The 26,734-nt window shown below is 43.8% G+C and overlaps 4 protein-coding genes and 1 long non-coding RNA gene across 11 annotated transcripts in view; 3 read left to right on the top strand and 2 right to left on the bottom strand.

Moving 5' to 3' along the window:
* Nucleotides 1-3,028: 3,028 nt before the first annotated feature.
* Nucleotides 3,029-13,720, bottom strand: LOC112588221 (uncharacterized). Its single transcript, XR_003112692.1, has 3 exons — nt 13,549-13,720; nt 3,691-3,855; nt 3,029-3,174 (listed from the first exon to the last, which is right to left on the bottom strand). It is a non-coding gene; the product is annotated as an uncharacterized LOC112588221 (long non-coding RNA).
* Nucleotides 4,346-6,262, top strand: Rbm13 (RNA-binding motif protein 13). The gene is made up of 7 exons (XM_011138892.3): nt 4,346-4,482; nt 4,561-4,607; nt 4,705-4,848; nt 5,206-5,518; nt 5,598-5,837; nt 5,900-5,977; nt 6,052-6,262. The coding sequence occupies exons 1-7, from the start codon at nt 4,468-4,470 to the stop codon at nt 6,205-6,207; spliced, it is 993 nt and encodes a 330-aa protein (XP_011137194.1). The 5' UTR covers nt 4,346-4,467; the 3' UTR covers nt 6,208-6,262.
* On the top strand, nt 6,351-13,202 carry LOC105181856 (post-GPI attachment to proteins factor 2-like). 4 transcript variants are annotated; one of them, XM_025297383.1, is made up of 6 exons: nt 6,453-6,542; nt 6,714-6,803; nt 7,413-7,735; nt 7,817-8,084; nt 8,227-8,424; nt 8,513-13,202. In XM_025297383.1, the coding sequence occupies exons 3-6, from the start codon at nt 7,550-7,552 to the stop codon at nt 8,644-8,646; spliced, it is 786 nt and encodes a 261-aa protein (XP_025153168.1). In that variant the 5' UTR covers nt 6,453-6,542; nt 6,714-6,803; nt 7,413-7,549; the 3' UTR covers nt 8,647-13,202. The 4 variants fall into 4 exon arrangements, with proteins under 4 accessions (XP_019696342.1, XP_025153168.1, XP_025153167.1 ...); XM_025297382.1 differs by having other exon boundaries at nt 6,476-6,542; nt 6,714-6,877; XM_019840783.2 differs by lacking the exon at nt 6,714-6,803 and having other exon boundaries at nt 6,351-6,542; nt 7,630-7,735.
* A 2,069-nt stretch (nt 13,721-15,789) lies between the features above and the next one.
* scalloped (TEA domain transcription factor 1 homolog scalloped) overlaps nt 15,790-26,734 on the top strand; it is a 133,391-nt gene continuing 122,446 nt past the window's right edge. The window contains exons 1-2 of one of the 4 annotated variants that reach the window (XM_025297399.1): nt 15,790-15,999; nt 22,542-22,675. In XM_025297399.1, the coding sequence (XP_025153184.1) occupies nt 22,648-22,675 (28 nt within the window). In that variant the 5' untranslated portion in view covers nt 15,790-15,999; nt 22,542-22,647. Of the gene's footprint in view, nt 16,000-21,342; nt 21,508-22,541; nt 22,676-25,806; nt 26,162-26,734 lie in introns of those variants that run through there. The other 3 variants (XM_025297398.1, XM_025297401.1, XM_025297393.1) reach the window with 3 other exon arrangements.
* LOC105181917 (integrator complex subunit 12) lies at nt 16,810-17,767 on the bottom strand. Its single transcript, XM_011139003.1, has 2 exons — nt 17,357-17,767; nt 16,810-17,157 (listed from the first exon to the last, which is right to left on the bottom strand). Exons 1-2 carry the CDS (start codon nt 17,765-17,767, stop codon nt 16,810-16,812), a joined length of 759 nt encoding a protein of 252 aa, XP_011137305.1.

Genomic DNA, 26,734 nt, shown 5'->3' with positions numbered 1-26,734 from the left:
GCGAGCAGGAGATCCCGTTGGCGATAAACCGGCTATCACCGGAACAATATGCTACCGTGAATTCTTCTTCGTATCTCTCACCTCACTTACTTTCAAACGATAGTTATCTGCCGAATATACACGCAGCCCCCTTTTACTGCCCTCGACGCGACGCATCTCGAGCAGCCTACCTCGCGAACAAACCACGATACTCACGTATCAGCCGCGTCGAGATCTCGCGTCTCGATCGCCGCCGCTGTTACGGCGGAAGTGCACACGGGCGATTCCCGTCATCTTCACAGCGCGCGCCTGTTCACCGACTATCCATACGATAACTCATATAAATAAGTGAGCGCGAAGTAACGAGAGTGCAGGTCGGCGCATACATCCGGCGGGTGGACGCCAAGAGGAGGAAAGAGGGAAGGGAGCCGGGCGAGGAATGGCGAAAAGTCGTTCGACGCGTAGGGTAAATAAAGTTTTAAATTTCCGCAGCCCCCGGCACCGCCCGTAGCGGCGGCCGCGCTGCTCCCATCGTCTCCGACCAGTGCTTCGCCTCGGCCGGCGGCGCCTCCACTATCTGCATAATATATCTCTAATGTGACGGAGGGAAAAGAGGGTGGCAAAACTTGCCTCCGCGCTCCTTCGCCCGGTATAATGTAAGGCGAACTTCGTAGAGGGATGGGACAACGCCGGCAGGACGAGAGGTTGGGTACCCCCGGGGGGGGGAGAGAGAGAGAGAGAGAGAGAGAGAGAGAGGCAGAGAGCTAGCTGGCTGGCTGGCTGGTTGGCTGCAGGAGAGGTGGTTTCTCTGGTGAGATCCCGCGCGCGCGGAGGCACTGCGCTTAAATAACGCGAGTTTGGATTTATAGTAATACTTTTATGAAATAATGTTAGTGGCGGATATTAAGGCAGACACTGGGAGAGCGTCGCTGGCTAAGCGCCATCCGGGAGGACGGCGGCGCGTCCTGCTCGCCGCTTCTACAGCTACCGTCCGCCACCACCTCGGGTGGCCTTCTTACCCTCGATTTTCCTTCTGGCGCGCCTCGTGGAAGAACTTCCGACGATTTTTCCACACCCGTATCGGCGGCCACGATATTGATTTCTCGGACACTCGCGCGAGCGATTCGTCGTCGACTTGATCAATTGTCGTTTGTGCGCTTTCGATGGATTTTTCTCCTTTTCACGAGGAATGTGTGAATCGCGAGAGTGTCGAAAAACTCGCACTCTCAAAAACTTTTACGCTCTCGGAATCCCGCGTACAGCAATGCGCATTGAACGTTCCATCTCAAAGGCGAAAGTAATGAGGACTTTTGCGACGGTAAATCTTGGTTCCCCCCTCGGAACAATCGAATCTCTTATCGGGTCCGCGTAAAATTCAACATCCTCTTTTCCGCGCTCACTCGGCTCTCAAGTATGAATCTATCGCAAACACCCGACGAGAAAACCCCAGCATTGCGCGCTCCTTGTCTTTGAACGGTACGGTTCGAATGTAAAATGTGGCACCGGGTCTCCGGGGTGTTCTTGCGGTCCGCGTGAATCCCGCGGGAAGAGAGACGATGATGCGGTCTGCGCGGAACGCAGCATGCCAGGGAGCGAGTCGCGTAAAATTCGCTGGCGAATGCTCTTTAATTAGCACGCCGCACTCGCGGAGCAACGACGAAGAAGGCGGAGGAGGCGCCGGAGACGCTCGACAGAGAGAAAGAGAGCGAAAGAAAGAGACAGACGGAGAAAGCGGGCGGGAAAGAGAGAGGAGGAACTTAAATAATTATCGTTTCGAAACGCGCAGAGCAGAGCGGCGCGGCGCGGCGTGAGCTGAGGCCGCATCTGTTTCTGATTATTAATTAATATCAACCAACCCGTGGGAGGAGAGGGTGGTAGAGGGGGAGGAGACCGCGTTCGCATGAGCGAGCTCGTTGCTCGCTCGCGTACGCAGCCTCGCGCGCGTGCACACACACACACACACACACACACACACACACACACATACACATCACACGCGCGCGCGCGTACACACAAATATATACGGTAACACGCACAGATACACGCACAGCAAACGCGCGTGTCGTTCGCAGGGATGAAGAGAGCGACTAGAAAGCGCGCGCGCACGCGCGCGCGCGCGCGAAAGAGAGAGGGTGCGGGTGCCGGGTATATTCATATGTTGCGCAGAAATGAACAGAACGGGCTCGGCGGGCATTAAAATTAATGAAACGGACGGAACACGCGCGTTTTAACGAAAATGTATGTGGGCGATCAAGCGGAAGCGTTCGCTCGCTTTCTCCTCCCCCTCTCCTCTCTTTCTCTTCTTTCCCTTCCCCTCTTCTCCTATCTCTCTCTCTTTCTCGAAAACGGGGTGCCTGGAAACGCGCAAACGCCCCTGGGCTCGCGAATACGCACCGTGTTTTGTGTCTTTCCCCGCGCGCGCTCACCGCCTCCGTTTTTCACTATTGTCCCGCACACGTGGATGCTGGCATCAGCTACTGGATATTCGACTGTCAACGTATCAAAGTTACGTATCGACGCGCGTGTCTCTCAGTCGGCGACTATCTTTAAATCGAATGAGATTCCATAATGAGAAACCCGATGAAAGAAACACGTGTAGCCGAAGAAGTAGCGTGTAAACGAATATAACGAGCTGGCGAAGTAAATTCTCACCGATTCTTTTCAATTTGCGCTTCTTTCGTCCTGGATAAATTTTATTTAATGTAGAGATGGGAAGCTTTTACCGCGACAAAAGATTCGCGAGAAGTCATTATTCGATTTAAAATTAGTCGAGACACCGCAATGTATCCACGTCGGCACCAAAGAACTTTTTGATTCCTGACGTTTAATTATTTTAGAAAAATTGTTATTTTTTCGATTTTCTAATATTTGCAGTCGGTGATTTCAAAAAGTAAACGCGTAAAATATATTCATTATATATTCATTAATACTATAAGAAGTTATCCAGAAAAAAAGATCCAGCAGCGATAACTACCACTCGTTACACGAGATCGATAGAGTGCTTATTTAATTCTTCTCTTACCTTACCAAGAGCGAAATCTTTCACGTCCTTCGTGTCGTCGTGGTAAATCTGCGAGACCGATACAGCAAGACGAAGAGGCAGCGGAGAGAGATGGACGGTTTCTTAATTAAGAAACTTGACTCAGCTATGGCTGGAGAGTCACGGAAGTATCGAGGCGGTGACAACGTGGCGTTCTGCATGAATATAAATTTCTCCATTATCCAGTGATTAGTTCGCGGGGGGATGCATGCTGCTTCCGCGATAAGCAACCCTTCCGACATCATTCTCGGAATTGTACTTAATAGCTATTCCCGATAGCTGTTTACACAACCCGTACTGTCTTTCAACAGTTATTCTTTCTATTTTTGCAACAATAATGGAATGAGAGGTTATATCTTGCTGACAATTACTTCATGTTCAAGATATCGATACAAATACGACTCAAATATAATCTTTTCCAAGTGGAATGAGATTCATCAATGTTTCGCTATGTATTTGATTCGCAAAGTAAAACGTTTTTATTTTTAATATAAAATGTTCCGTCATAATTGTATTTCTTTTCATTTCTCGTTCCTTCTCTTTCTTTCTCTCTTTGTCGAACTTTACGCCGAAAGTAAAATAACTTCAAGTACGTTAAAACATCTATTTACAAAATCTTTTTGTTAACTTTCTACAGAATACGTGAATTAATCAATATATATTATACTTACCGACATAAAATATCCATTTTCAGTATATCGAAGAATCAAACTGCAGCTCCGGAACCGAAAACACGATGAGAAAATGGCGGGCCAGGTATGGCGATTCCAAGTTCCTATTTTACCAACGAGTACTGTGGTTTGAAATTGTATCGCTGCTGCCATCTCTGGATCATCCTGTTGAAATAAATGGTTTATCAAATCTTTGAATACAGAGAGAAGAAGGAGAGATGCCATGGGCCGCTTTTAGCCGAGCCCAGTGTGAGACGCCCTCTGTAGAACCGTGCAGATGAACTACGATGCCAATGTCCACGATTTTTTTCTGATTTCCTCCACCACGCACGCACACATAGCCGGCTCAGAGAGATATCATTCCCTCCTCGCTCGCGTCGCTGAGTGAGAACGAGAGCGAGAAAGAGGGAAAGATATTCTCGCTCGCGTCGCTGAGCGAACACGAGAGCGAAAAGGAGGGAATGATATCTCTCTGTCGCTCGGCGCGCTGACGATTACCGAGCGCGTGATCCACACGGATAAACTGAGCCGACTATGTGTGCGTGCGTGATGGGGGAAATCAGAAAAAAATCGTGGACATTGGCATCGTAGTTCATGTGCACGGTTGTACAGAGGGCGTCTCACACTGGGATTGGCTAAAAGCGGCCCATGGCATCTCTCCTTTGGATATATATTCTTAAAACACACGTGTTTGCTTGATAGCACGCAGAGGACAGATTATTCACACAATACTGTGAGATAATTTATTTTTATAAAAAAAAACTATAGTGAAACAAAATGCAACATGACGATGTAAGTATAGAATTAAAATAAAATGAACGATATTTTAAGCTGTAACGATAATTTTGTAATCTTAATCTGATTTTACAGGTTGTGTGGAGTGTTATTAATAAATCATTTTGTTCCTTTAAAGTAAAGTAAGTGCATATTTTAATAATAGCTAAGTAATAGTGGATTTTAAAAAAATTATGACTTGTAAATTCATAATTATAAAATTCATAATGTACTTTGCAGCACAAAAACCCAGAAGTTTTGTAGGAATGAATATAATCTTACAGGGCTATGCAGCAGGGCAGCGTGCCCTCTTGCAAATAGTCAATATGCTACAATTAGGGAAGAAAACGGTGTTATTTATCTTTATATGAGAACAGCAGAAAGGTAATCATAAGATAATTTCTGTTCTAATCGATAGAAGAAACAACTTGTTTTAATATAACTGGATTTTTCCTGTTACCTATATATGGATTGGACAAAACTCAATTTCAAAAACAGAATATTATGAAGTTCCTATTCAGTCAATTGTTTGCAGATATTTCACCAACCAAGTTTTAATATATATAAATATTGAAACAAATGGTTGGAGAAATTTCAGTTTCTCTAACAGAAATATTATTTTTGTCATCAAATTCTTATTTGATTGTCATTCTGTTATACATGAAAATCTTTCTGTGTATATATATATATATATATATATGTAGAAAATGTTTTTACATATAATGCATTAACTTTTGTCAGAATACATACACCCAAAAACATGTGGGAAAAAGTCAAGCTATCCAGAAACTTTGAAAAAGCAATACAGCAAATAAATGAAAACCTGCTCTACTGGCCTAGTTTTATAAAGGCAAAATGTAAGCATAGGTTTGTCAAGATCACACAGTATCTCATCCGTATGAGGAAACTTCAATTAAGGCGGCAGAAGAAGATTGTACCTCTTCAGAGAAAGATTGAAAGAAGAGAAAGACGTAGGGAAGAGAAGGCTTTAATTGCTGCCAGATTAGAAACTGCAATTGAAAAGCAACTTATGGACAGATTAAAACAGGGGATGGTAATATGATTAGCGTATATGTGTATAATTTTAATACTTATATATATCTTTGAGGTATAACGCTTTTGATATGTTTCAGTACAATGATATTTACAACTTTCCACAAAGAGTATTTGACAAAGCTGTGGAAGCTGTTGAAATTGATGGTGAAAGTGAGGCAGAAAGTGAGCAGGAAGAAGAACAACAGAAGGAAATTGAAAAAGAATTAGAAATGGAATTGGAAGCAGATGAACAGGAAGCAGAACAAAATGGTCCTGAATATGTTGAAGCTGAAAGTGATGATGAAGATGACGATGACGACGACGATGATTTCGTCATGGTAAGTGAAAAAAATAAATCATTCGCCAAAGAATAATTCATTTACAAAAATGTATTGTTTAGGACGAAGATAGTGACTCAGGACAAAAGGAAGAAATTGAATTATCAGACAGCTTTGAATCTGAAGCAAGCGATATTGAGGTAAGAAATCATTGGTTTGAGAGAAAATTGCTATTTCGAGTTCTGATATAAATCGTCAATATTCCGTTATGTAGGAAATAGTACCATCTACGAGTAAGAGAACGAAAACGCCGAAAGTTGTCAAGAAAGGAAAAGTACAAAAGCAAAAGCAACAAAGGGTGGAAATTGAATATGAATTGGAAGAAGAAGATCGGCCAAAAGAACGAGTACATCGAGTTCGTAGTAAATAGAAATGTAATTACGTTCATGTATATGTGTATGAAATAAAATTAAATATAACATTTTTCTTATGCATCATTGAAGTAATTTTAAATTTGAATAGTAATCAATCAAACGGTATTTCGATAGAGAAAGATCATATATTTACTGGCATGAAAGAAACCTTTACTCGTAAATCGTGCGCAATGAATTCAAAAGTTCCGCTAAAAGCATCGAGCGAGAGAGGCGGGAGAAAAGTATCAGTGTGGGGAGTGCGGTCGGTATATGTACACGGCGTTGTATACATCACAAAGAGGGATCGGAACGTTCGTGGTGAACGAAACGATAATTGTAAGGCGGAAAAAAGGTAAATTACGCGATCTTTCGCCTCATCAATGTGACTCAATTATAATTTCTACCACTCCTTATACGTTAATGGTCCGGCATTGTGATTCACCGTGATCGCGATTCATTAGCGGGCGTCAGTCTGCAGTGCCTCGGCATTGCGCATTCCTATAATCGTCGTTACTTTTGACAGTTGCGCACGTTGACGTTTCCTCGTCGCGACCCATCGAAATAGAGACGCTCCGATAACGCAAACGCTGAAGCATACGGAAAATCGCCCACGGTAAAGTCCCAAGGGCGGTTACAGTCCCATTCGCAGCCGCGATTTCGCCCTTTTGCTCGCTATTTATAGAGGAAGTAGGTTATTTGTAAAATCAATCGCGGAAATAATCAGTAGCGTCGACACAGTACGATACAATTGCGATAGATAATGAGTTATTAACATGTAGTACATGTGGTAGAAATTAATTCACACTCGTAAAAAAGATATGTATATATAACGCTACGTATTATATAATTTAATTCTGCACCAAACGCATTTCTGTATACCGTATCGGTGAAATAGATAGTTTGGTACATCTAGATGCGCTTGTTGCACGTTTTGTCTGCATTTGCGCGATATAAACCCTATATTCTTCATCAGACAATTTACAAAGTGATAAAAAAGAGGCAATGTTTAGTTATTAATGCTGCTGTGCAGATTTATCTCTATCAAGGAAGTCGTTGCTTGCAGAATGTATCATCCCTCTACAATTAGATCCTACGCTATCATAATATCTGCTGATTCTTAGGAAATAGAGCTTGTCTATTTAATTGAATTGCTGATGAGCAATTTTCAAAGATATTACTTATATGTGTGAATAAAAACTAATTTGTAATTTCTCTATATTAGGGTTATTATGGCACATAGAATAATACCAAGGATGATTGTGTGATTCTAAAGAAGAGCACAATGTACCTGTATCGCACAAGAGTCTGACTCAGCATTATTCTGAGTCATATGTTGTTGCTTCACGCACAAATGCCAGAATGTTAGACAGTGCAGCTAATATGGAACTGAACAATGTGGGAAGCAACAAAATTTATGTATATCTTGCACTATCATTTAGGAGACTGTGTTTGGCAACAGTTGGCTTACCACTTGCATCATTGTTATTCTGTTTTGTCACAGCATATATATTCCAACAGGATGATATTCATGAAACTCATTGTAAGGTAAGCGAAATTGTTATACATGCCGTCATTGAATAAACAATGTCTGTAACAATAAGATTCACACCTATATGTTCATTACAGGTCTACAATATCCTTCCATCGATCTCAGCCATTACTGGTGTGTCTCCCCAAAGATATCTATGGCGTGTTAGCATAGCATTACATATTGGTCCTAGACTGGTAATAGCCAGTGTTTATCACTCCTACTATTACAACATACTTAAAAGCATTGAAGATGTGCCTCTAAAAATTATGGGGAGTAGGCTCCTGAATTTGTGCTACTGGCTAAACATTGCCGAGGTAGCAGCTTTGAGTGGTGTAACATATGTTTCTAATAGGGAGAATTACTGTAAGTGTGACTCTGCAATTTTATAAGAATCTGTCGCTCATTTTATAACATGCTGCATTATAGCACAAGCATATGTAAAATATTCATAAAAGCATAAAAGTTCCAGTGTCGGTTTTAACAAACGATGTGCAATCTTTTTCAGCGGTGCATGAAAAAATTTTCATAGTGTTCATGATTAGTTCGCTCATGTATATGCTGACCGCTGTAAGATTGGGTCGCCTAATAACTCCAAAAGCACAAAGTCTTCAGTACAAACAGGCACTCTTAGTAATGAGTCTTGTCAGTACAATCGGTCTTATTATCTTTTTCTTGAAACATCGACTGCTGTGTCATGATTTGGGTAAGAAATCGGAGCAATAAGATATAAGCGTAAACGAGATATATCCGCGAGAGAAGAAGATAATAATATTTGTTACAATTTCGAACAGCATTTAGTTGGTTCTCGCTATGCGAGTATGTGATAGCTTTCGCGAACATGGGATTTCACGTCACCGTGGTTCTGGACTTTCCGATGGAACAACTGGTCGTAGGTCACGGTTTACCCGCCACAAAGACAGATTAACCCTTTATGATAACTCATCATTCTCATCGTCATACTGAAGTGCCTATTGCCTCTATATGGAAGTGCTATAAATCCCGATTCTCGAGAGGTAAACATTCGGCACAACATGTGACATTGCGCAATTTCGCGATTGCTTTCTTGTTGTGATATTTACAAAATTGCATCGCGCACTGTCGTCGAGAATCATCATTTTGATTTGCTTCTGACGAGACGAGCGAATACTCATTTTAAACAGCATATTTTTAATCTTTACTTTTACCCTCATTCTCGCGCTATCGATTGCAATGGCCAGCAAGTACTCTCTCCTGAGTGTATCAGGGATTTGATTTTGAAAACGAAAATTAAGAAGGAAAATCTCTAGCGCTTCCAAAATGCGGCACTGGTTACTTTCCGAACGGTGAAATACGTAACGGCCTTTTAATATCAATTAGTAATAGAGGAATATATGATTATGATGTAGTGAATACACAGTGGTTAAGCAACTATCCTATGTACAAACGGCAATCAACGTTGTCGTAAGTTGAATATTATTACTTGCGCGATACGCGAGATTACTTGTATAAAAGACTTTTAAATCTTCTTTTTATAGAAACTTTTGCAAGGTGAGAATTCTAGTCGAACGTATTTAATTCTAGTCGCAATATCTTTTATCCGCGCTTTGTGGTACTCTTTTACTTTATTTATATTATAGATTGTCATGAATTGTATTATAGACTGTAGGCTGCATTTACGTCAGATGGACTTTGCAAAGTGTTTGAGACAATCGCACGTACATGAAATGAACGTGCGTCATATGGCGTCGAATGACAAAGACATTGTACAGTTGCGTCTTGTTGGCAAATCTTACGGTAGACACGTCAACATAAGTTACTCACTCGTCTTGTAAGAGGTCGATTCACACGCTGTATAGATGATTTCGAGATGTTAACGCTAATGTTCACGAAGCAGCTCCGCTCGGCGTTAACGTGCTGCAAACGTAGGATAATAATAATCGCTCCTATGTTTGCACATAGCATTACGATAGTGTAATAATGCAACAACCACCGAGAAACACCGGCAAAATTCATTCAAAGTAGCCGCATTACTCGATACAATATCGTCACACGTGAACACACACTCGGACGTGCGTTCGAGATAAGATCGATATCTAAATCTCTCATGCATATTTGTAAGAAGAATTGTCATACGATGAGAGTTTCTATCAGATCTTACGATTGAAACCCCCGTTAATTTCGTTGAGAAGAGTCGCCGATAGTCGCAGTGTGATTCTAGATAGCACTCGCAGTTCAACGGTATCATTTTTGCACATTTTTACACACGGACATGAACTCTGTAGCGTATTTTGATATGAGGAGTTTTTGTTAGGGTTCCTTGTATATCGTTATCGTGAGAAGAAAAAAGAACAGCAAACCGTCGCAGCAAACATTTATATCGCTAGTTTCTCAGCAGATCTGTTGTTTGTCGCGAGTAGCCAATAGCGCGAAGATCACAGTTCTTAGCAGAGGGTCTTCGTGATTATTACAGAAGGGGTAACGGTCTGTAACGCGAGCATAATATCTGTTGACGGTTCCTACTGTATATTATAAATACTTCGGGTCGTTTTTGTACCGCTACGTCACACATCACGATAAGAACGAATGCACTCGGTAGTCACGTTTGATTGACCGAGAAGAGACCGTTGTCGGACGCTAATCAGTGCCAAGTTACGCACTACAGATATATCGTGGACTCTACGGGTTTTCATATGGAGATGCGCGCGTTATGCATGTTAATACGTAACAGTCTCGAAAGGTCTTTACCGGATCACTTGTATCTCACGCTTTGTCAAGCAATCACCTTGCGACCACTGCTCTCTAAAAACGTTCGTAGCAATAATTGACAATTTTTTCTGCATAATGCAAATTTCTCATTCTCGTAAAGGGATATGAATATTAGAGAATGCCAACACGGCTGGCATTGATCAGAATGGAACGTTCTTTCCGGTGGATCATTAGTCTACGTTAGCATTCTCGGAATACATGTACAACTGCACCAGAAATTGCATCTGCTATTGGTGGCACTTGATGGATATTTGGACGAGTCTCAAGTAAACTTCACTTGCAAATTCACTTTGCAAATATTTTCACCATTGTGGTTTATCTTAAATAAATTATCTTTCTCTGCGTTTTTCTCTTTTTAATTCTTAATTCAAATAAATATTATAATGTGTGTAATTAAAGGTTTCTTCGCGCAGGAAAAATTAACTTTGCATCCTTTTGAAAAACTGCAATTAAATTTAGCAGATGCGCTTAAATTTCTGATGCAACTTGCATGTGTTTTAGATAAGGGGATATCGAAGGCACGAGTCATTTGTCAAAAGAAGTTATATACTGAATGTCTCTTATATATAAGTAGAAATTGATAGTATGTAAGAAAATTTTCTAGAAGTGTAGCGGTAAATCTTCAGAAATAAGTTGCAAGATAAAAATATAACGAAATGAGAAACTTTGGTAACTGAGTTTTCCTCTCGCGTTGGGATTTTTCGTTTGAGGAGAGGTTTCAAAGTTATGTGTTCGAAACTAACGAAAAAAAATATATATATTTATATGTATAACCAATGTTAATTTTGCGAACGTTACTGGTGCAAAGTAATGTTTCCGCGAAGAGTGCTGATAAGCATTAATTTAGCAACAGTCTCTTTTACAATCACGACTTCGATCGATATTCTTGAATTTATTATTAAGATATTAGCACATTCTCGGAATGATTCGAGAAGAAATAGCGAAAGACGAGATTTAAGTGTTAAAAGCGCGAAAGAAATTATTCGATGCATTATATCCGCGTTCTCTGAAAATATTTTTTTAATACCACGAAATGTAAAAATTTGCCTACACATTGGTAGGCTTTTTTGAGGGTGAATGTTCTAAGGGACATATTTAAAAACTCGTCACACAAATTGGCGATAATAATTAAACATATCTGTCGAGACATTTTATCACTCGAAACTCTTCCTTTGCTGTAAATAACGCCAGCACGACACACACAGTCATCTAGTACAAATGACAAAGTGAATATCAATGGCACGTTGAAAAGAAAAAAAAACAAAAAACAAAAAAGATGGTATGACGACTTTCCCACCCTTTATTAGTATGGCAATTTAAAGCAAAAAAAAAGAAAAAAAATTTGAAGCTAAATCTTTACACAAATACTCACTATCGAGTGGCAGCTATTTTTCTGCGACTCGTATTTTTGAAATGATTTTGCTACTAAAACATTTTTTTCCAATTTGTCATTTGTATATCGAAATTATCGATAAAGCGCTACGATCTGACGAAGGAACTACATACGTTCGCGATATGTATAAACCGTTTGGGCAATTGACAATTCTGTGATAATAAGCACAAACAGTTCTACGCAGTCTGGATTTTGTTTTTTCTTAAAACCGGGTGATTTCACCGGGTGATGCCCACCTCTTCGTTGTTTCTTAAATTTCCCAAATTCCGTTACGTTTCACTTGTATGCAAGTACGAGCTTTTTAATATACGATTTATAAGACATCGCACGTGCATCAAGACGTAATCCAATGTATATTATCACAGAACTTGTTTTCCCGAATCATCTCTCTACTCTCGTATTTAACGATGAATCGAGTAGCAAATTTATGTACTTAGGGATTATCATTAAAGTAGAGAATTGATTAATCAGACAAATACTAGAGAGTGGTAAATCTAGCTAATTAATAATATAATCTATCCTTAATCTGATTTGAAAATTTTTTCAAAGAAGGAGTCAGGATTAATAACACTTTTCTCAAAGATGAAAAGAAAAGAGGAAAAGGGAGAGAAGAATCCGTTATCGAAAGCAAGCGCGATCGTCCCGATAGATATCGTTACTTTATGTAACATGTATACGTATTTTTATCTTTTGCGACGAATTTCGAGACAACCGAATGCAAAACTTTTATGATATAGAAAACGAAATTACACCCAACGTCTCTCTGGTACCGTATTTTTATCCGCCGCGGCTTGTGTATCATGTAAATCAGAATGAGCGTAATCGAGCTTCAAATCCAACTGAAACCTGCGGCATTGGCGAAGGTAATTGAACTCTGTTGACCTTAATGTAGAGAATAAATGAGCGCGATCAAATGGCTACCGTGTGACACGAACGAGAGAACTTTCGAGCGTCCTCACGGGTGACCGAATTTAATAAGTTGCTTCCTTCGACCATATCGTAAAATTGGATGGAGGCTCGAGTATCCTCGCACTCTCGTGGTTCATTAACGATTTTACGTCCTCATTATACAAAATAGTTGTATTTTCCTATCCGCGATCGGTCAAGCATGGTTCGATGTAACGTTCACACCGATACTCCATATTTCCAATTAACATGACGCTGTAATATAGTGTATATTTCTTGTAATCGGTTCATAGGGCGAGTGATGCCCTATGCCGTGCGATTTCAAGCGTTTCTGTATGTGATGACTTGTAACGAGTTGGTTTCGACGAGCAAGAATGATTTCTACTTGTATCGCGTAACGAACGATTGTCAAATAAAAACTATCATACACAACAATACAGTAGCATTAGTTTCTTACTGAGATCTATCCGAATAAACGATGTTGTACAATACGATTTAATTTTTCCTTTTTTTCTTTTAGAACGAGCATAGCTTTTAGCTGAGCTCACGTTTTAATAGCTTAAATGCACATAATGATCTCCGCAAATATTTTTTAATCATAACGATCCAAATGCAACATCTTTTTTTTTCTTATTCATGTACATTAACATTTATAGAAACATTTATACTCCTTAAAGTTATCTGCACTTTTTGTCCTTGACCTTTACAACAGGATTTGAAAGCGACGCCATTTCTGACATTTTTATATAAGCAATAATAAGAAAACTCATCTAACCTGCGTACTTTTTATTTGGTCAGTGCGCGGATGACGGAGAGTTTAGATCCAATCCTCTTTCGTGTTTGCATCGAAACGGACGATAGTCCAATCTTCTGCGAGGGAACCGCCAAGTCTTCCGCGAACAACGGAGAATCTCGTAATTGCGTGCCTCTGCTTCCTACCGAATCTGCAAACATTATACATGTATTTTTGTTGTATGTCACCTTTTACGTAGCGTAGAACGCTCGGTCGGACCGGACGGGTGAGTTTGTTGACGCCTTTAATGTCACTGGACCGAGCAGGTTTTACGTTTATATAAACGCTTATTTATCAATGACAAAGCGGTTCTTACGTTGCATTTTCCAAGACCTCATTCCGCGATACGTACGCAAGCGCGCATTTAACGCGCGAAACGAAAATATAATTTCAGAGCACGGGATTTCGCGAATGAAACGTTAATTAAAAAAAAAAAAAAGAAAGCTATAATTCTTGTCGCTATTTTGCGTACGCAACATCTCAGAATAATACAGTGCAATTGAATGGCGGGTCTACAGCGACCTTTGCTTTGCGCAAAAATGCTACATTGAATATTCCTCGATTGTTGCAACTATGCGTCAAATTAATACTTTGCCTATTTAAGATGGAGCGAGGAATGCGATTTTATATCTCATTTGTTTGATTTATAAGCAATCCTACCGGTCATAACCGGACGATAATGAGGATCATCGACGCTCGACGGTGATACAGAAGACATCTTGGTCTCGAAAAGAAGGAGAGTAGAAGGAGAAGTAATACGTAAGGCAGGTGCATTATAGCATCGCGGTAATGAAAATTAATGACATGTTAATGATTGCACTTGCATGTTGGCATTTTCAAACGTGAAAATTAATATTTTAATTATACAGAGCAAAAAGTTGGATATTTTGCAGCAAACTTTTGTAACAAAAGGAAAAATAGTTGTTTTTTCAAATTTGAATAAAATTCAAACGATGCTGCGCGCTTCACGCCATAGATCGCGATTTCATAGTCCAGCGACACAGCGACGAGAAGTGGTTCGACGTGACGAGCGGTCGCCGTATATCGCATTCGATAATCCGCGGAATCGTGATTAGCCGTGTTTCTCCGATCGATTTCGATTTTTATCTGAGAACAATAAGAGAACGTTGAATGTCCGCGAATAAGTGCGACGGGAGGAGAATGTCCGGAGGGATGCAACGGTCGAGGAGGAGGACGACAGCGTCATTAGCGGTAAATGAGTTGGCAAATAATCTCTTGTCATTAATCTCAAGTTTCGATCGTGTGGTCGTGACGGTTGCCGCTTGTCTAATTATAATCCTGTTCCTTTAAAATAACGGCGGAGATATTGATATTGAGGTATGTATACGGTTGAGATATACCTATCTCTCTCAGTCTCACTTTTTATACTCTCTCTCTGCACGATCTCTATTTCCTGCTTCCTCCTATTAAGCGACAAATATATGCTCATCCACAATTTCGAGTACAGAAAGTGTGTGACGTCAGCGCAGTTAGAGCGGGCTAAGAGAAACAAGCCCGAGACCGTACGACATTGACCGTACGAAAAATTAGAAAAATTAGAATGCAACTTCACGCCGTATAACATAACGACACTGTCGTTTATTCTAGTGACGACATTATCGACAGTGATCCGAAATGACGAGCGGTCGTCGTACATCGCGTCGCGATTAGTCCGTAGAATCATAGTCGGTAGTGTTTCTCTCATCGATCCGGATCCGTGCAACGAGCGAGCGATGACTGAATGTCGAATATCTGAGCGATAAGCGAAGAAGCATAACAACGAATGGATGGCCCCAAGACATCACATTAAGCGACAAGTCAGCGACAGTGGCGACGAATAGGTATGGTGGCTATCGTTATTCTCAACTTTCGCGATCATACGCTCACGACACGGTTGCCGTTTCTGTAATTGCAACATTGCTGTCCCGAAATACGTATCAATCGAAATACAATCGTCGTGGCGCACTGTGTATTTCTCTTGGCTACATTTTCCGTATCTCCTTGCGTATTATTGCGCTTTCTCGCTTCCTCTCGTGAGACCTCAAATATATAACGCTTAATTTCGTCCCGATTCCTCGCACGTACAGAAAGTGTAGCGCAGCGCCGCTAAGAGAAACTAGCTCGACCTATGACGCCGAGCGTGCGAAAAATTTGAGTTACGAATGCAACTTCACGCCGATACGCGACGACGGCGTCGTTTAGTCTTAGTGACGCCATTATCGGGAATTGATTGAAAGTGACGAGAGTGATCGCCGTATGTCGCCTCCGCAGAATAACGCTCAACCGCGTTTCTCCGGTCGATGTGCATCCGTGTAACAAGCGTGCATCGAGTGAGCGTCCATTACGTGAACGATAAGCGAGTAAACATAACAATAAGCGAGTGGTCGAAGGATGCAGCGACCGGCGGCGAGCAGGCAACGACATTGTCGGCAAATTGATCGGTGAGTCATTCGGTTATTACCAATTTTATCTTCCGATCGTTCTCGTCTGCGGTAGTTTCTCAAATTACGACATTGCTCTGTCGTCGGCCAATGTCGTCGGGATATTCGTTTCATCGCAGGCACAGAAAGTGTTACTTGTGGTACAGCACATTGAAGTGTTAACAGAAAATATGGCGGTACGTACGAAATATTTTAATTTCGAACGCGACTTTACGTTCAGTCTCGAGGCGCCATTATCGCGGAGGCGCCATTATCAAAGTAACGGTCGATCACATCGCGTATCACGTGAATTAACCTACCAGATCAATTTATATGTATTATAAATGAGTAAATAATAGGTGTGTCTGATACGCGCGCTAACGGGAAAAACGACGAAAATTGAGAAAACATTAATAGAATGCCCGTCGGTGAGTAATCCAATTCCGGTTAATTTCAACTTTTAGCCAGCTATTAGCTGGCACTCTTGGTCGTTCTTCTGCTGTTTAAATTTGATCGCTCATGTTTTTAAGTGTCATCGACTTCAATGATACATGTGTAACGTCGACTGTATGAGAAGTTCAAATCATGAATGACAGGTAACTTCCATCCATACTGTAATTTTTGCTTATAGTTAATATTTGACTTTTGTAAAATATTTTATACTTATTCGCGAGACACTCGAGTAAATTCAACTTTTTTATCACACGAATCTAACCTAAAAATTCTGCCCTTGTACAAATCATCGTCTTTGGTGAGAGATGCCTACAAGAGGTTGGAATTTTTATAAAACGGCTATATTTACCAAAGTGCAGTACCGTGCATATTTTGTCGCTATTCGTACTGTTGCGTATTGTTCGTATTGTTGCGATGCGTACCATATTTCCCGAGAGAAACGCCGCATCTTTTTCCGAGCGTCTTCGATCCTGATACATTCTTTTTTTCCTCGACGACGTTAATTTGTCGAACTTTGTCCACGTAACCTTTTCCCATAACTTTAATTTTCGAGGGAGTCACCGACGACGATGACGTGTCGACGCACCGTCTGCACCGCCACACGAATCTAGGATCGTACACGTCGACATCCACGATCGGAGGTTGATGACACAACGGATGATAAGCCTCCTGACACTCTTGACACTCCAGCAAAATCAACGCTCCCAGCTTCGCTCCGTTACATATCTTCGATTGTTGTGCGCGCGCGCCATATAGAAAATTAATTATTAAAATTATTAAAATTCATTAATTCATCAGTTCGTCGTTAGCCCGCACTTAGCGGTGACTCGTTAACGATCCTGACTGTCGGACGCGATCTCGCGCGTAAAAGCAAGCAGTCACGAGCGCGAATTACGAGCCGGTTGAACTTTAAATCGAGGAGAACCTTGCACACGGCTCCGTCGACGGATAATCCTTCGTCGGGAATCGAGATCCTAGGGACGTCCTCGTCGTTGCAACACTCTTCGTAAGCGACCTCGAATGCTTTTGCATCAACCGCTCGACATGTTCCTCCGCTCGCAATGTTTTCCGTCAGATCGACCGCGAAGGGAGAAGCAGTCCCGGAACCCTCCGCGACCTCGCGTCTCATCGTGGTGCGCGTCGCAGAAGTCGCGTCGTCGTGCAGTTCGATGTTGTGCAGAAATCTCTTTGGCATCCTGGCGGCCAGAGTCTTTCCGCGGCCGTGCTTTCTCTCGATGCAAGCATCCAGCATCCGACGAAGTTCCTCGGTGCTGTTCTCCGCAGTTGAGTGCAGCAATGCCAACGCGTTGAAAAAGTCTTTGTCGATGTCGGACATGCTTTCTGCGTGCATTTTTCGCATCCGGAACGTTTCGAGGCACCTATCGCGCGAATTTCCAAGTCTTAGATGTCTGTTTTCGTTTCTACAGTCGAACAGCTTCTGCACATTGGTTTCTGCACTTTAGAGAAGCCGCGTTTTGTAAGATTGAATTGATTCTCTCTGGGAAAGAAGAAATCAGCGATAATTTAAACGAAAAGACTTTCTTGGTCGAATGGTCGGCTCGATTTTGACTCGAGCGTGACTTGAGCGGGACTTGAGCGGCTGAGGGGTTAAAGAGCCCGGAGACATTTCGAATGTTTCGAATTTGACGTATGATCGTTTCTACTCACGCGCTACGATGCGGGACAGCGCTCGATGCGAATTAAGGCAGCCGATCGTGCACGAAGGAGTGTAACAGCAAGTGGTCTCTCGGAGCGGTAACAATCCTGGGAATTGTACGGACGAACAGGAACGTTCTACGGATTTAGACATGCGAATAGTATCCTGCGCGGACGTTCGCCGTGAAATGTGCCGAAGGAAGGTGGCCGGCATTTATCGGCTCGATCATCGACTCGCCGCTTGTAATATCGACGGAATCGCATCGACGCACCATTGTTCTCGTGACTGTTTGCTAATAGAATCCAGTGCTTATGGCTGTCGTGTTTGCCGGGGTCGGATACTGGACATTGAATATTCAACAAACGCATTTCGATGTTACCAGGCTATCAACGTGAACGCGCGTGATCGACGTGGACGCGCCGCGGTCGTTGCGGTATAACGTTGCGACGAAAATATGTTACGAGTTGCTGTTTATCGCGTCACCTAATGCCGGGATTTTCCAATCCAGTTGCACAAAACATACTCATTTTTCATGAGAAACTTTATAGAGGATTATCAGTCACCTAAAGTCTCCAACTTCTCATACGAGTATCTCGTACTTATCTTTATCCTTTTCCGGAGGTTATTGCGGGTTTAATGATCGTTATTTATCTTGCGCACTTTACATGAGAAATATTTCGTTATGAAAACGACTGAAATATGGCTGCCAATAATCGATAGCCGAAAACGAGGCACAAGTCCAAAGATTTATTTTATAAGACAATGAAAAAAGTGAGAAAGACCTTTTCTAACGCGAGCGCAATTTTTCCGGCATTCCTCTTTATACCCGTATGTTCCCGCAGGATACGGAATTCCCGCGGCTATCGTGTGGTCGGTTTGTACCTTGTACCACCAGCTTGTACCCTCGTGACGCGCTTTTTTCAACGGCTCCATCAATACGCTCCCTCCATTTTCTTCGTCGCGCTTTTTCGGAGACGACGATGCGACGGGGTCGGGGAGGGAAGGATGGGCGAGCGGAAAAGCATCCAATTATCATGCCCGATGCCGGGGCTTCTCACCCTGCACAAGCTCGGTACCAGAATCGACTGGAATCCGGCCGGGAAGCCGGGCCCGGTAGACGTCGAACGAGTGGGATTATTCCGCGTCCGGGTCGGGGCCGAGGGGGGGAGGGGGGGCGGGCCGAGGGAACAATGTCGGAAACGACGGGGACGGTATGCCGAGATATGCAGGATATCGCGCAGAACTGCGATCCTTCGAGGTCTGAGAGGAGAGAGAGAGCTATGAGGATACAGCGTGGCGCAAGTATAGTGAGCCAGATATGTACGCCCCGCGCGCGCCGCGTTGAGAAGAGAGGAGAGAGAATACGTCTCTAAGTGTATTATCTCTCCGAGGCGAGAAGAGGAAGAGAGAGAGAGAGAGAGAGAGAGAGAGAGAGAGAGAGAGAGAGACTGAGAGAGAGACTGAGAGATAGATGAGGACAGAGAGAACGAGAGAGAGAGAGAGAGAGAGAGAGAAAGAGAGATATTTCGCTCGCCACGTACCGCCTAAATATGTAATAATATCTACAGGAGATACCGGCATTCCCCGATCTCGAGAAGAATTCGATCAAAATGTGTCGCGATACTCTCCCGGTATGCCAGGTGAGGTACGCGCCGTGTCTCTCCTCGCCCTCCTGCCGCAGCTTCCTGCCGCTTCGCGCCCCCTTCGACCCTTCCGCACCCACGCTTGCTCTCTCCTCTGCACCTCGTCGCATCCCCTGCGTCTTCTTCCGTCGCTGCTTTGTCCTCGTTTGCACAGGATCGGATACAATAAGGGCAACGTAGGCATCCACGCGCCGCGTTCTCGAACTTGACTTCTCGTATTGCGTCCTTCGCCTGAGATATCGGCCAAACGAGCAAGTAGAGTGAGATTTCGCAAAGACTGTTGATTTATAAATTGAGCGGTTTAAGATTAATCCTTCCGTGACAAAATTTGCCGATTCCCTGATGTCTCTTTTCGTAATCTTTTAATTTTTGACATTGAAATCGATATTGGCCATCGTTTTCGCGACAGCGATATTTTTCGTAGAGTGTAATCAATTTCACACGAATTTCACACATTCGCACGCGTAGGAAATAATAAAATCATAAGTGGCATTTACGAGGGGGAAAATAAAAGAAAATAGAAAACGATGTATGTGCGCTAAAAGTCTCTGAGTAAAAACACGAATAATTTAAAGTTGCTTACCGCGAGGAAATTCCGCCTAGAGGAGGAGATCCTCATATCGCGAGAGCGTCCCTGCTTTTAGGTGCAGCAGGAATTTCCAAATGCGCCATTCGCGTGATATTTTAATACTTTATACCTCACGGTCCTTGCGAGTAAATCTCTGCCATGATAAGACCCGCCAGGAATCTCACCCCCGCGGAACATCCACCGTTCATAAGAAATGTTTTCGAAGTTTATGAGGGCGACGCGAAGTCCCAGAGTATGGGGCGAACCTAAAGCCTTCTTCACTCCTCCCCCCCCTTCTCTCTCTTTTTTATTCTTCGCTTTTTAAATAAAAGCAATGCCGATAGAAGAAAGGCGCTACGTCGCGAAACTGACAATAAAATTGCGTCGTCGCTAAAATATCGTTGAAAAATGCGACGAGAAATTTCCCCATTGCGAGATCGTGTCGACGACACAAGGTGAGCCGCCATTTTATACAGCGTTAATTCCAAGCATAATTATCGCAATAATCTCAAGTTAAAATTATTAATTATTTGCATACTTGAAAACACGTGATATATCACTGTCCATGTGCCGGAATCCTGCGTCGTCTATTCTGATTCTTCGATCTAGCATCTTGCTCCTGGCTTCTTTGTGGCACTGACATTCCCACGTACAGCGATTTAATAGAGGAAATTCGTGTTAATTAGGCAATGTCGACGAGAAAGAGAGAGGGAGAGAGAGAGAGAGAGAGAGAGAGAGAGAGAGAGAGAGAGAGAGGGAGAGGGAGAGAGAGAGAGAGAGAGAGAGAGAGAGAGAGAGAAAGGGAGAGAGAACTTGATGAAGTATTTAAAGGCCAACGAAATATCTTAACCATTCAATAGAAATTTTCGGTTATACGTGAAAAAGTGTACAACACCGCCGTCGTGTGACATTGAGCGGCCGTACGATAACAACAATTGCGTGCCTAAACATTCAAGATCTTCACGGTCAAACTTACGGACGTGCGTCGCGCACTTTTTCGCATGTCTTCATTGTGTCCCGAGCCGGCGAGCAATACGCGTATCGCGGAACACGCGTGTATCGTGTTGATTATCGTGTTCGTGTCGGGTGATTAAAATATTTCGCTGGCTCGTGGAGCATTCAGTCGGATCGCGTTATTTAACACGTGTATAACCGAATCGTCGTCTTTACGCGAGTGGGATATCCGAGTGGATATCATACATCTCAAGGTGTGTAAAATCATTTATTATGCAGGATCCCGATTTTAACGGACACTTTGCCGTATTTACCGATGACGAGGAGATGCTTGAAATGCTTAAAGTCGGCATTCATAATCCGTCGTCGTAACTTAGTAGATGATGAATATAATTTCGTAAATCTCAGATTATTCGTCAATCGGTACTTGTATTTGTTTCGTACAAGGAGAAATGTTGACGGAACGATTAGATAATGATCCCCATGAATACGAACAGTTGATTATGTTTTGAACACAAAAGGTCATGAACAGTTTACAATCATGAGCGCACGTTTCTTAAAATCTAAACTGTAAACTTCGCACTTCTGCGGTTGACCAAATTACGCAATTAATTGATTACACGAGCAATCGATTACGAATGGCAGGTCGCGATGTCACGACTCTCTACAATTTCACGACGAACCAGTATTATCGCACGTGTGCTTATAATTTTGACCGTAATTGTACGATGTGTTTGGGCCTTGCCTCGGTTAATGCAATGTCCAAGCTGAGCATTGTTATGACGTCACGAATTTAGACGCGGACTGGGATTAGCTATCCCTCCGACTAACAGACGATGCAACTCCAAACAATACGCGTACAATGGATGCATCTCGTGCGAGATGACACCGTGTCGACGGCCGTTCCCAATTGCGACTGTGCGATGTGACAAGAGCTACACATCGTGACTTTCTGCTAATCCTCTCTGCGCATTGTTCGCTCGTCGCACGAGCGCACGAGTGTTCATCAACGTTTTCTTACGGTTGCTCTCAGATTCCTACGAAAGAAAGAATAGTAGCGGCAGACGAAAATTTCCGTCAAAAGTTGCGTATACTTTCCAATCGTTGAATCGTCGAGAATTGATCTGGCCACACTTCCAAACTTGCTTCCATTCCTTTTTCGTGCTCGACGTGTTAAGTTTATTACAGACGCAACGGCGTCGCAACGAGACGAGAGAGCGTATGCACGTAATTTTGCAAACCGCTTCTTGTTTAATTCACCTGTTTCTTTTTTTGTTCTTTTTTGCAGGCGTGTACATCGGGCTCCTCGCGCGGAAGGACACTCGTGATGCCGACTCGACGACGCTGCAGATTTCTTGCAGGAGTCAGGTGCGGAGCGCCGACGCGCTGTGTCGATGAACCTATCTGCAAGTCAACCTACAGGTAAGTCAGCAGATACACGACCGAATGCAAAGTGCATCGTTGCATAATGTGAAATCTCGCGCGTGTGCGCTCGACGCTATTTTTCAGAGAACGGAGAATGGAGAGCCGGCAGATATATGTATATAAATATTTCTTTCTTTCTCCAAATATCCGCGGTTGCGGCGATCCCCCGGGTGGCGTAACGGTTTCCCGAATGCGCGGCGGGAACGGCGGCCGTCATTGTTCCAGCTCTTTCGTAATTAGTTATCGTCGGCGAACGTCACGCGAACCAGCACCGGCGACGGCAGTCGCGCGGTAGTTTTACGACTTTGCGACTATCGACGATTAAATAGGCTCCGCGGCATACCGCGGCCGCGCCGTGTGCGCCCGGGTCGAAATAGCTCGAATAAGTGGCAGGGCATAAAGAGCGGGATAATTGTCAATTTGATCGCGACCGGCAGGAGGGAGTCCTGCCGCGCGCGGTTCCCGCGCATTCAAATGAGATAAGCTCCTCCGCGCGCGCATTCTCCGCTCCTCGACCGTTCTTTTTCTATGATATTAAAGCTCCTTCGCGCCTTCGTCTCCTCCGATTACCGTTAGGGAAACGCGTGATGTCGGCCGGCGCGCCATCGCATTTGCGAATCTTGAGTACTTGACGGAATTTCTGTTATTATATATTTCTATTATTGTGTAGTTGCGCGTGGTGATCTCTTGGAGCCTCGCGACAAAGAGAGAAAAGAACGCGACGTACGGATATCGGGTTATAACTCGCCTTTTATCACGCCAACGACACGTGTGCACGCGACTACGTGTGCTTCCGATACCGCAAATTCAGGTTACGTCAGCAGAGATAGCTGCGCGCCCCGGAATAAAGGAAGCTCTTGGAGTTCGAGCGAATCGATCGGCGGCTAACGGGAGTCTCGGCCGATTACCGGAATAGATCCCTTTCGTCGGTCATCCTGCTTGCGCGAGCATTGCGTGGAAGTAATTGGAGAATTGCGCGAAATCGTTCGTCATCGAGCTTCTCGAGAGTCCTTTGGCAAAATTCGCGATGAAGTCGAAGACGTAGGCATTCGTCATCGTCGAGTCGGAGTTTGATACTTCCCGTGTCAAACCCGTGCAAGTTTAACGCTTATCGCGTTTAAGGATATATATTTTGCGATCGCGTTACACCCGCGCGAGGCTCAAAGGTGCGAAGCGGAAGGTCGCGCCCAAAACGAGCGACTCGTTTTCGCGCGACGAGCCGCGTGCAGAAGTTCGAACGGCGGAAATCGAGCGTTAACGTAATTAAGTAATTAAAGCGTGCGAAGTGGGCGAAATCGGGGTGCCTGCTGCCGTTTCCATTTAACGTGCGGCGCACACAACACCACGTCCAAAACCCCCGTTTCAACGTTCCAGCTCCAGCGGCGCGGCGCGTCGCGACGCGACGCGTCCCGTGTCCCGTCCCTCCCCTCCCCTCCCCTTCGCGTCGCGCTTTGCCACGTCGCGTTGGCCCGTTTGTAAACTTTTGTGCGGCACAATGCAGCCGACCGACAAAAGGAGCTCATTGCGCGGCAAACGTTTAAAGGCATTAATTACGGCGGGCTTTGTACGAGTCGCAAAAGTTAACAGCTCCGGGCATTATTTTCGTACGCTGTGTTTTGGTTCGCGGGAGAGCGCGCTTGTTTGACATTGTCGTTATTAATCTACGTCGTGTTTTTTTCTCCTTTTTTTTTGGGACACCGATGTACTCTCGTATAATAATATTTTCGAAAGGCTGTTCGCGTCGTTTATTGAATCATTTTCGTGTATCGGTGCAACTGTAATACAAAATGTAATACAGAAATCATATGGGAGGTCTCTTTAGAGGAACAAAAGGGGAAAGAGATTTTAATGAAGAGGAGTAAAAATCGAGAAGACAAATCTCTCTATTTATTTATCTCTTGCGCAAGCAAACAATAATAAAAATACATTTCACATTTTTGCTTGCATTTTATAATCGTAAATCTATCGATACTAAATAGGAGGCAAACGGTAAATTGGATACACTAATTCGAAACGCATATGTGCATCTCTTTTGTGTGACCAGTCTCGAGTCTACCTGCACTTTGTATTTTCGTGGGAAATGTTGCATTTCATTCTTTTGAACAATTGAAGGTACACTAGTATGATTTAAGTTTGGATAATATGAATGAATGAGAATACAATGAGCCGGTCGGGGACGGTTTAGCTGGGAAAATGTCAGCAGACAATCTTAAGCCGATGCACTTGCAACGAATCAGTTTCCCTTTGCGGCAGCCAGCTGATGGTCCCTCGAATCCATTAAGCGTACAAATGGATTCCGTCTTGTATCTTATCCGAAACACTCTGCTCCTAAACACGCGCATTAATTATTTCCGAAAACAGATATAGATTGATCCGCGTGTGGCTGACGTAATATTCGTCGATATTCTGCATATTTAATGCCAAATCTAGTTTGCTGACGTAAGATACGCGAGAATATTTTTTTTCCAAACAAATCAGCCTGTTTAAATGCATATTTAACGAACGGTTCTTTTGAAATCCGCTATAATTATACAGAGGCAAATTAAGAGCTTATGAATCATAAATTAATTGCCGATTACGGTTATAAATATGCGATACCATATTACGCGTTACGTTACTGGCCAATCTAACTAGGCGCTGAGTGTATCGCAAAATACTCAAGTATTCCTCCCAGTGTTTGGAAATAATTCACGTCGCTATGAATGACAAAACGAGGAGAGAACATTCCCCGTGTTTTTATTTCGCGCGTTATGCAGCGAATGGTGCATTTTAATTTGTCCATACATCCGTCACTCGGGATGCACGAGAGACGCGTTAATTGACCAGTACGAGCTTCCTCTCGGAGCCGCGATGATGCGTTACGTTCTCATTTATTAACGCTCTCATTTGCAAAGCCTAAAATGCAACCCCTGAAATTCAACAAGTGCTCCTCGAATCCGGAACGAGAGAGTGAACGGTCGAGCGAGCGACTGAGTGAGTGAGCGAGTGAGTGAGTGAGCGAGTGAGTAAGCGAGCGAGCGAGCGAGCGAGCAAGTGAGAGCGAGTGAACGAACGAAGGAGCAAGCAAGCGGGCGAATCTCCATCCAACCTCTATTGCGTGCGTGACATGACTGATCCACCTCGTACGCGGGGTGCGGGGTTCATTCGGGGTTAGGTAAAGTGGGGGTTCGTTCTGTGAGGATTGGACAGTCGGTCGGCTTCGTGTGGCTTCGGCCGTCGTCGGTCACGATCGGATTCTGGTTTCTCCCGCGGCCGCCTAAGCGGTGTCAGCGTGTGCGCAGACCGGCTGCGCAGCAGGCGTGTGCGTTGTCTGGATTCTTTATATCATTCCTGGCATACCAAAAACAAGAGTGGTGACCGTGCTCGTATTTACCGGGGTGCAGTCCTGCGCGCTAATATAACACCGTGTGAATTTCGCTCGCGAAAATAAAGGCCGCCCCCGCGCTCGTGCGCGTGCCGCCACGTCACACAGCTCGCCCAGTGGTAAGTACACGATACAAAACAGTGGTGAAATGCCGTTCGCGAAAGAGCGCGTCCACGCCCGTGTGTTGCTCGACGGCGGTCGGCGTCGTCCCGCACCGGAGGCCGCCGCGTACGAAACGGGTACGACAGCAGCGATATTACCCGCGGAGAGAGAGAGAAACACGGACGGACCGACGGACGGATAGGACCGACGAACGAAAGAGAGCGAGACAGAGGGAGCGAGGGACGCCATGCGTCAGACGGAAAGGTGAGAGACAGAGACAGAGGCCCGGGTTGAGTGAGCAGCGTGTGTGTTCTTTGTGTGAGAGAAAGAGAGAGAGAACGAGAGCGAGAGCGAGCCAACGAGCGCGCAAAAGAGAGAAGACTACACGAGCGAACGAATACACGAGGCCGTTATTATCCGCGAAACCGACCGACACTCATTGCGCGTTCGGACGCACTTGTCAAAGCCGTACTTCCGGTGGAGGGCGCGCGCGTTACCGGTTGCGTTTTACCCGCTCCGAATGAAGGTACAAACGCGTGAGAGAGAGAGAGAAAGCCAGAAGAAAAAATTTGATGTACGTCTAGCAGTAG

This window comes from Harpegnathos saltator, unplaced genomic scaffold (assembly GCF_003227715.2).
Source record: "Harpegnathos saltator strain DR-91 unplaced genomic scaffold, Hsal_v8.6 scaffold175, whole genome shotgun sequence".
Lineage (NCBI taxonomy): Eukaryota > Metazoa > Arthropoda > Insecta > Hymenoptera > Formicidae > Harpegnathos > Harpegnathos saltator.
Note: the sequence above shows the minus strand (reverse complement) of the source record. Positions and strands in the feature narration are given on the sequence as shown.

Bases quoted from the DNA above. Each gene is read 5' to 3' on its own strand.
- Rbm13 (XM_011138892.3), top strand. The intron at 4,849-5,205 runs GTAATCATAAGA...AACTTTTGTCAG, and splicing joins TATATGAGAACAGCAGAAAG to AATACATACACCCAAAAACA. The intron at 5,838-5,899 runs GTAAGTGAAAAA...TGTATTGTTTAG, and splicing joins ACGACGATGATTTCGTCATG to GACGAAGATAGTGACTCAGG.
- LOC105181856 (XM_019840783.2), top strand. From the start codon at position 6,382: ATGAATTCAAAAGTTCCGCTAAAAGCATCGAGCGAGAGAGGCGGGAGA. The intron at 6,543-7,629 runs GTAAATTACGCG...ACTATCATTTAG, and splicing joins AATTGTAAGGCGGAAAAAAG to GAGACTGTGTTTGGCAACAG. The intron at 8,085-8,226 runs GTAAGTGTGACT...AATCTTTTTCAG, and splicing joins TTCTAATAGGGAGAATTACT to CGGTGCATGAAAAAATTTTC.
- LOC105181917 (XM_011139003.1), bottom strand. From the start codon at position 17,767: ATGTCCGACATCGACAAAGACTTTTTCAACGCGTTGGCATTGCTGCAC. The intron at 17,158-17,356 runs GTTCTCCTCGAT...CAACAATCGAAG, and splicing joins TCGACGGAGCCGTGTGCAAG to ATATGTAACGGAGCGAAGCT.